Raw genomic sequence first — 9,064 nt, forward strand, 5'->3', positions numbered from 1 at the left:
CTGATGGGCTGGGAATATCCAGAAAATATGCCTCAAGTTCAATAATTAATAGTTCATAGTGAAAGTGAGGGGAAAAAAACCCTCAAAAACTGACAGAGTAAGTTCAGGCTGGCTTAGTTCTCAGCTAAATAGGGATGTACAAACCAATTTTATTGACTGCTCTGTTCGACAGTCTCTGTACTGATTAAGAGTAATACCATCTTCTCTGCCCCAAAAATTGAGATGTATTGAAAAMAGGAAAGGCTCTCTTGATTGATGTGTAATGCATGATTGTGTTGATGTAAATGGCAGARCTTATAGTGCTTAATGAACTTTGATCTCCCCACCTATGGTTCAAGCYTCAGTCCTTCTCTCATCTGTAATTTATTCACTCTCTGCAGTCCATTAGATTAGTGTCATGTCCTCAGGTCCAAATACTACTGAATATTGTTAGGAAATTTTAACTCGGGCAAAGAAGTAAATGTGATAAATAAAGGCTAATGTTGGTATGATTTTTTTCTCTCGAAGGGGACCTTGTTAAGCAGCTTTTCTTGTGATGGTTATGGTGATAGTGCTGCATACTAACTGAAATATTAATTGGAATGAAAACATAGAAACCAGAGGAGGAGATGCTTGCCACGTGCAAGCATGTAAGGTCCTTCAAGACCTSTTAGTGTTTTGATTGTTGCTGTTCTACCTTACTTAAATGAATGAGAGGAACAGTGCACCTGTTTAATAATTATCTGGTCCCTTGGGATGAAAGTTTGCCTCATCAAGGAAATTGTTACTTCCTTATCGTATTTGCCTGGCCCACAGGAAGGGAGTGCAGAGCTCTTAAAATCTTTCTGGTGTTCCTTGAGGTAATAACTTAAAATTCCCCAGGCCTGRAGATGTGGAGATTTTCCTTGCACTTCTGTCACGTCATTTCCTCTTACCTTACCTAGATTACAAGGCCTAGTAAATTCTGCCAGATTTTAAACTGAGACAGTATTTTATGTGCGTCTTATTGGTAATACCCATTGTTCTGTAGTAATGTAAGCTGTAGACTCTGAATGCAAAGATGGGTTTGGGAGGTTGCTGTAAGTATGAACAAAGTGATCACTTGAATTATGAAAAGTGCAATTTCCTTTTTGTTTGTTTTCTATTATTTTTTTACAAAAGAGGAAGAATACTGGTATGTAGTGATAGTAATTTATTTTAAGCCCCAGAAGATGATTACAGAAAGAGCAAATGCATGGGAATTGAAYTGTGGAAATGTGTTTGCCACAAGTATTGTAAATGTAAAGATAACGCATGTGCTGTATTAGCTTCTTTTTTCCCCTCGTCCAACACATGTTTATTTTTGGTGTAGGCTTGGTCACTTGACTTAGAAAAATGATTAGGGGGAGTCTTTAAATGCTGGCTAGCCCAAAAAGAAAAAGTCACATGCCTGTTACAGACTGGCATTATTTTAAGTGGGACTTAACATTGCTGTGTTATTTTGAGCTGTCCTGATTACTGAGTAGTGGACAGGGTATTTTCAAAGACGTTTCGACTTCAATTATCCTGCGGTATTTTGAGGATGAGGACGGAGGTGTTTCAAGCTGYCCCGATACCCGGTCACAGGTGCGCTCCAGCCCAGCCGAAGGGAAAGAGGGGAATACCCAGCGATGGAAAGCGTTCCCTGCTCGCACTCCTTCCCTTCTCTCCACACTGCCCGGTTTTACGGCCGAGATGGAGGCGGGGGAAGGCGGGGACAGGCGTTCTGATCTCTGGCCAGCAGAACCTGGCGGCCGAGCCGAGCCTGGAGCCCGCTGCAGAGGGCTGGAGCCCACCCTCCCCTGCGGGCCGTGGCTCCCGGGCTGTGCCCTGGGGTGCTGGGGGCACCCGAGAACGAACGCGGCTCCTTGGGAGCAGGGCGGGCCAGTGCCTCCGCCAGAGCTCGCCAAGTTCCGCGGGAGCGAGCGCACCGCCTTTGCTTGGGAATCTGGATTTAAACCCCAGCAAGGAAAAACTCTCCACGTTTCCCTGCGGCCGCCRGCCCCTTCCTCTCTCCCTCCATGGCCGGGGACGGGCGGCGCTTCTGAGGCGGGGCGGGGGCGCTGCAGGGCGGCCGCAGGGGGGCGCTGTGGGGACCCCGCCGCTCCCTCAGAGCCCCGGGCGGGAGCTGAGGGGAGACGGTGCCCCGGAGTCGATTCCTTTCTGGTAGAAAGGAACAAGTTTGGGGAGTCAGATTATTTTTCTAGCTTTTGCTAGAATCCAGAGTCCGGAGTCGGGCCGGAGTCAKCTCCCAGCCCGGGCTGAAAGCTGCGAGCTGCGTTCGTTCGCAGTGAAACGAGCGCCGCATTTGGCAGGAGGGTCAGACGGGTCACCCCCGTGCCTTCCCCAGCACGGTTTTTTAACTCGGTACTTTGCATCTCTTAACACCTGGTGGTGGAAACTTGCTGCTCGTTCAGTGTATTCACGCAATTGAGGAGTTTTTATCAGCGCTGATCTGTAAAATCTCTTTAAAAATCTCTTCAGAGATCAAGGGGCGTTGCTTGTTGACTGATCATCCTGAAAAAAAAAACCAGTCTAAATAGCCTGAACGGTTCTGTAAGCACTGCGTGTCTGTAAGGGGTGCCTTGGAGGGAATCGTGGATGAGCCCTCACCTCAGGGCTGCTCAGAATAGAGAATGGGTGGTGGATTCCTTTTAACTCTTCCTCCCCAACAGTTCTTAGTCATTAACCAGGTGTGCCGACTTCAAAGGGGACAAATACCTGGTGGGCTGAGAAAAAGCTCCCATTTGGGAGTTGGTTTCCCTCCTGTGCTGTCTGATGAGCCATGTTGATTTCAAATAAAAGCAAATTATGAGAATAGAGCAAAGAAACTGACCTGTAGGTATTCGAACCAACTTCTCTGTGTTGGCTAACATTTTTTCCAGAAAATGCTGAGTAATACTTCATAAGTTATTGCTTTTATTGTTTTATATCTTAATATGAGTTTAAGTTTTGCTAATATCTGTGGAAGGCCAGTGCTGCCTTGTTTAGTATGGTGATAGCTGTTATTGCTTGGAGGTAGAGTTTCTTGCATTCTCTGTCCTAAAGGCAATAGGATTTTGAAAATTACTGGGAATGTCTTCTTTGTGAAGCCACTGAGGAGCAATGGTACATACAGAAGCAGGGTGGTAGAAACAGGTTAAAACCCCCTATGTTAACCTCAATGGTTAAAATACAGTTTTGTCTATCCCAGTGGATTTTAGTATCTAATATCTTTTCTATGCAATTGGTAACTCCAGGTTTGGACTGTGTTTGATGAAAAGCTGTGCACTTAGGTAGGTCTGGTCTTATCAGTGTGAGAAGCATATGCAACAGTTCTGACCTCTGATGGTCAGAAAAAGCAGTATTCTCTGAGGCACATTTTGCAAAGATTGTGATATACTAGGTTTGTGAGAATGACACTGAAAAGGTACAAAGAACCTAGTTCACCTTAATTTTCTACACTAGTGAGCTCGTCTCTACCCCAAGTCATAGGGAACATTGTTTTTAATGGCACTTCCATGTAACATGGAGGGGAAAGAACATAATTTAAAAAAAAAAAAATCTTATCTTTGAAGTCTTTGGAGGGTCTAATCTCATTTAAATTCCTTTAAAAGGTTATTGAAAGGGGAGTTTGAGAAGGAAGGAGCAGAGACACTGTAGCAGCTTTACTGAAATTTAACTGCGCTCCATGCTGGTTCCGGAACTCCTGTGTTTGTAATTGTTCTGTCATTTGTTTTAACTACAGAGTAACACAAAATGTTCAGTTTTCTATCTGGACATGAGGAGAGGGAGTAATTTTTGAKTTAAGAAGTTATCTTTTGGGGTGGGACTGAGGATGCTGTCTTTCTTATTGCAGGCAAAACGAGCAGTACAGCGAGGAGCCACAGCGGTCATCTTTGATGTTTCTGAAAACCCAGATGCCATTGATCAGGTATGAAGCAATGCCAGGCAGGAAGCACTCTAGGTGTCGGGAATCTGGTAGAAAGGAACAAGTTTGGGGAGTCAGATTATTTTTCTAGCTTTTGCTAGAATSYAGAATCCAGGTCTGGGATAAAGGTTTTAAAAGAGGATGGAGGCAAGTTTTTTGTGGCCCATTATTTAATCATGGAGGTTTTCTTTGCCCAGATCTGTGTACAAAACACCGGATGTTTGGCCCTATCCAGCCTGTGATCAATAGTGTTGCTGAACAGCTKCTATTTTTGGGATTGCAAAATGACTTTCAAACCTGGTTCTAAACAAGTTTCTTGTAAAACTTATAACYATTTCTTTCTCATTTACAGCTGATGATTTCTGCCTATGTGTTTTGTGGACAAGCAGGGCTTTTCTTCTTTTTATGAGTCTTGTTATAACTTTCATCTTTTTATTTGAAGTGGGTGAGGTAATAGCCCTATGAAAGGCTTCAATCTACTTCAGCCAGTTCTGAGTTATTTCAGTGAAGAAACATAAGCACAAAAATAATCTGCATTTGGTTTAGTTCTGTTTTGTTTTGAAACAAAACTGCTGTTTCTGTTGCAGCAGAAACAAGTTTGAGCTGAAGGGTTTTAAATGCAGCCTTATTTCTTGGGGGAACAGAGACATCATCAATGTTTACATTAAAAAAGCTGGCTTTAATTCTGAAATGAACATCTGTTGGACAAAGGAATTCAGAAGACCCTGGTGCAATGGATGCTTTGAGTACTGTGGTCTGCATGTACATCAAAGTTGCAGCCTTGATCTTGAAAGCATTCACAGGGATATTCTTTTTCCCTTTTCTACACAGGAAAAATATCTTCACAAAGATGTGATCTGTCATTTTCCATTTTTTAACTGTGTTACAGCTTCTGATTGCTTATAGCCACCCTGCTCTGAACTTTGGGAAGCTGAGTTACTGTCTTTTGCTGTTTTCCCTCTAACAACAACAGCTTTCCTTGCTTGATTATATATAATAAACTGAGTACATCTGTCCTCAATAGATGAGAAACTCGTCTAGTGGATGTTGGAATATTTTGGGTGTAGCAGTAAAATGGAAGGTTAGTGGCTTAGAGCAGTAGATGACAAAGTAGGCTCTGTTAGATGAAAGAGCAGTGGTCTTTGCAAACGCTGCAAACAGGAGAGGAATACCTGGATGTAGCTTTCATACTCTATGAAAACAAGTTACTGGATTGGCTGTGATCTCAAGCTACTCTGRACGCTTGTTTTTAATGGATTTTGATTTTCATCTAGAGTCTTCAGAACCCTTGACATCAGGGGTGTTAAGTAATCTGTCTTTAAAATATGTACCATTCTGGCACTCATAATGGAATTGWGGAAAGCAATGGCAGATAACTGTGGAGGAAAAACTGACATGAGTTAATCTGGAGTATCTTTGGTTCAAATGAAAACATCCTAAGACACTGAGGGGAGCTGTTTAGGAAGTTTTYTCAGGTATGCTTGTTACCAACCACTAGAGCAAATAAAGGAGATTGCTTTGAAAGGGAGGAGTGGAGTATTATGAAWGGCAATCTGTCCTGTCAGTCAGTGAACATAAATAGGAGACAGGCCTGAGCAGAATTGTCCTCAGATAATTTKGTAGATGCCAAATGAAAGGACTTTGCCTGCAGATTTTATTCCCATTGATCTGAGAGAATAAAACTTTTATTTTTAGAAATGATCTCTGAAGTCTGACTTCTTAGTTTTACTATTGCATATTTGAAAAGGAGTAAAAGCACCCAGAGCATCATGTTTAGCAAGAGTCTGACTGTGCAAAAGTGACTGAGGAGTCTTTCTTAGWCAAGAAATCATGAGAGGGGATGTGTGTGGGAATTGAAGGACAGTGACTGGATTTGACCCTAGGCCAGAAAGCSTTGTAGACACATGGGATCCCTGGATACTTCAGCTAGTTTTTAGCTCATCACAAGACACCTGCCTTAAGAGTAGTTTGATCAGTGTTCTTGGAATAATCAGTTTTAAAAAGTCTCAGTGAAATCTGTTACCATCATCTGGGCCAGGGTAATTAGAGTCATCATCCGTTAATTGGGGTGATAGGCCAGTCAGCTGGTAATTTCTACATGGTTTAGCCAGAACTAACAGGTAGATATCAACAATGCAGATAGGTTAATCTTGGCTGTAAGATACTCTTGTTCTATTTGCTCATATTCCTGTCATCTCATTCCTTCCTCCTGTACCATTTTTCCATCTGCTTGTCAGTGCATTGCTTGGTTTGTGTCACTCAGCCTCTATACTAGTATTTTTCTTGTAATTCAGAATAAGCTATATTAATTTATCATGTTGGTGCCATTTTGCAACAGAACAATTCTCTTGTCTAGTTATTACCCTCTCTGGTACATAATTTAGCAGATTGTTGTTCTGGATTTGTTGGACAGAGAAGCTGCTTTTTCCACACTTTGAAAGTTTTCAGCCTCTGGATAAAGCCCTGAGCAGCCTGGTTTGATGCCATAGTTGATGCTGCCTTGACCAGGAGGCTGAGCTCATGATATGCCTTCCCACACACATTATTTTGTGATTCTGTGATTTGGCCTTTCTAAAAAAATGTAGCTGGACCTAAAAGGAAGTTTCAGGGTGAATTATGTGGTCTACTCATACACTTTAGTCTTTGAGGCCCCTCATCCTGCAGTCAGTAGTCCAGTGGTTCCAAAACCCAAGTAATTTTGAATGAGTTTGTTGAGTTAAACAGCAGAAATTACTAACTTAAATTGGCTAGATACAAAGAGCCTGAAAGACACGACTCTGATATGAGATTGTTCAGAAAGCTGAAGACATTTCTATGCGAGTAATGTMAGTGCAAAGTTGAAATGGAAAGACTGATCAATTGTAGCAAGGATTATTTTTTTGAATGTGCATATTTTTATTCTTCATTGTGAGGTTGAGCATTAACAGTATTAATATATGCACTGGTACATAATGCAGCTAAGTTAAAGCTGCTGTTCAGAAATAGCATTTGCTTATCCTTAGTTCTGTTCTTTAACAAAAAGGCAGCAAAAGTCAAAAGTTTAAATTCAGGTTTAATTCTGTGGAATACTTAACAAAAGGTCTGTGCTAGAAGAGAACAGCTGATGCTTGAAATCAATTCCACRTTCATATTCCTTTACCATTCTCTGCATTGCCCAGAAGAAACGTGGTTTTCCTGAAACAATGCTTTTAAATAGATGATTTTTTTTTGTTCTAGCTGAACCAGGGCTCAGAGGATCCTCTGAAGAGACCAGTGGTGTATGTGAAAGGTGCTGATGCTGTCAAGCTAATGAACATAGTTAACAAGCAGAAAGTGGCACGAGCCAGGATTCAGCATCGCCCCCCACGGGTGAGATTTTCAGATCCTTTCTCTGGGTATTGCAGTGCTCTTGTTCCTGCAATCGGTGCTTGCTCACCACACTGAGGGTGAAGATGTTTTGATGCTTCTTATGTGCATAAATACATGTGAAATTCTCTTAAGTAAACTGAGTAATTGCACTGTGGACAAGCAGCTGCACTGRTGTAAGTACAGAATCCACAATGTGGCATCTGCTGTCTTTCAGCAGGTTACTTTTGGCTATATAARTGGCTAAAAAATTCACACTATAGAAGTTTTCCTTGTTTTTGATTAAGTAATTTAGTTATTGCTTACTCTTGGTGGTTCAGTTTTGTAAGGTGGTCTGCCCTCTGTTAACTAATAATTCTGTATAGTATTTTAAACATGGATTAATTATGACATTATCTGGTATTTGTAATTGTCTTATAAAATAGATTTTCTAGACTTTTTTCCCTAGCATTCTCTACATATAGGTTACAGAAGAAGAACAAAGCTAGAGGTCATCCATGTCCCAGTTACTGTTTCAGTTCTGGGTTTTTTGGTTTTTTTAATGGAATCCTTCTGTTAAAAAATGTGTTTGAGAAGTGGGCCATTTAAAAAAAATAGGTATTGATTTTGAGTTCCTTACATGCATAAGCAACCTAGTAAATTATAAAAATTTGTGGTGGTGTGATTCACTCAGTTAAAAAACTTGYAGTTCAGAAACTGTGCATCTGACATCTCATGACTGGCAGTCTGTGTATTCCATTCATTTGCAGTGGCATATGAAACCCAGGTTTTGTCACAGAATCCCAGAGCACAACAGTGTGTACTTTGACTTCTGTCATTCTGACTATGTACTTTTGGTAATGACCACTGAGAAATTAAAAGACAAAGAAACAACAAATTTTGAGTATGATCTAAAGGAAGGAAAAATAATAATTTTGTTTTAATTTTTAAGCAACCCACCGAGTACTTTGATATGGGAATTTTCCTGGCCTTCTTTGTGGTTGTGTCTCTTGTTTGCCTCATTCTTCTTGTGAAGATCAAACTGAAACAGCGACGYAGTCAGGTAAGAGCAGTAATAGGAAATTCACCAGTTCTGAAAGTCAGCTTCTCTTACTTTGTCTTAAGACTTGCTYGCAGCTTTTGGAAATGCAGGAAGCATTTCCAGGAAGGCTTACAGTAGCCATCTTGGTGGCTTCGTGGTTTTATCCATGCACTTCCATGTAGGTCTTTGGAAGAACTTGGAAATGTCTTTAAAGGAGATTTGGAAAGAAAGAACATTTCTGGTTGTTCACAAGTTATCAGTAGTATTGGTATCCTTCTAAATAAGTCCGTACTGTTGTATTGTGGAGAGGATATCAGGATTGGAAATAAATCACATATCTTTTCAATAGGATAACATGTATTGAAATGGGAGAGGTTTCAAGGTAAAAAGTTTGGTTAGGAGAAATTCCAGAGGACATACTCTTATTTTGCCTGGAGGAAATGATGCAGCTAATTTATAACATTTCATTTTAATAGTTTCTCAAGTATTGCTCCTGGTGATACGGTGGTAACAGCATATTGGGGCATTACAATCAGTACTGACATTTAAAAAATGTTCCTGGCCAAGTTTTATATGTTGACTTGAATAGTTGCTGCCTATCAATTGAGCAGTTGCAGTGTATCCCATCTGTCAACASCTTCACCCAGTTTTAATTCAAAGTAGTTTATCATTCTCACTATTGCATGTGGCATACATTTTTTTTTCATGAGACTTCTGATCTGATTTCTAATTAGCCTTCTCTCTGTTAATTTAAGAAATTATACATCATTTGGGCCTGACATGATCTGTAA

General features: G+C 40.8%; 1 protein-coding gene across 2 annotated transcripts in view; it reads left to right on the forward strand.

The window, feature by feature from the left end:
• The window catches only part of ZNRF3 (zinc and ring finger 3), a 63,935-nt gene that overhangs the window by 46,862 nt on the left and 8,009 nt on the right, over window positions 1–9,064 (forward strand). The window contains exons 3-5 of one of the 2 annotated variants that reach the window (XM_057376547.1): window positions 3,836–3,910; window positions 7,124–7,255; window positions 8,184–8,294. In XM_057376547.1, coding sequence (XP_057232530.1) covers window positions 3,836–3,910; window positions 7,124–7,255; window positions 8,184–8,294 — 318 coding nt within the window. The remainder of the gene's footprint in view (window positions 1–3,835; window positions 3,911–7,123; window positions 7,256–8,183; window positions 8,295–9,064) is intronic. The other variant, XM_057376549.1, reaches the window with a different exon arrangement.

This window comes from Malurus melanocephalus, unplaced genomic scaffold (genome assembly GCF_030028575.1).
Source record: "Malurus melanocephalus ecotype Western Australia unplaced genomic scaffold, MMel_1.1 scaffold_282, whole genome shotgun sequence".
NCBI classification, from domain to species: domain Eukaryota; kingdom Metazoa; phylum Chordata; class Aves; order Passeriformes; family Maluridae; genus Malurus; species Malurus melanocephalus.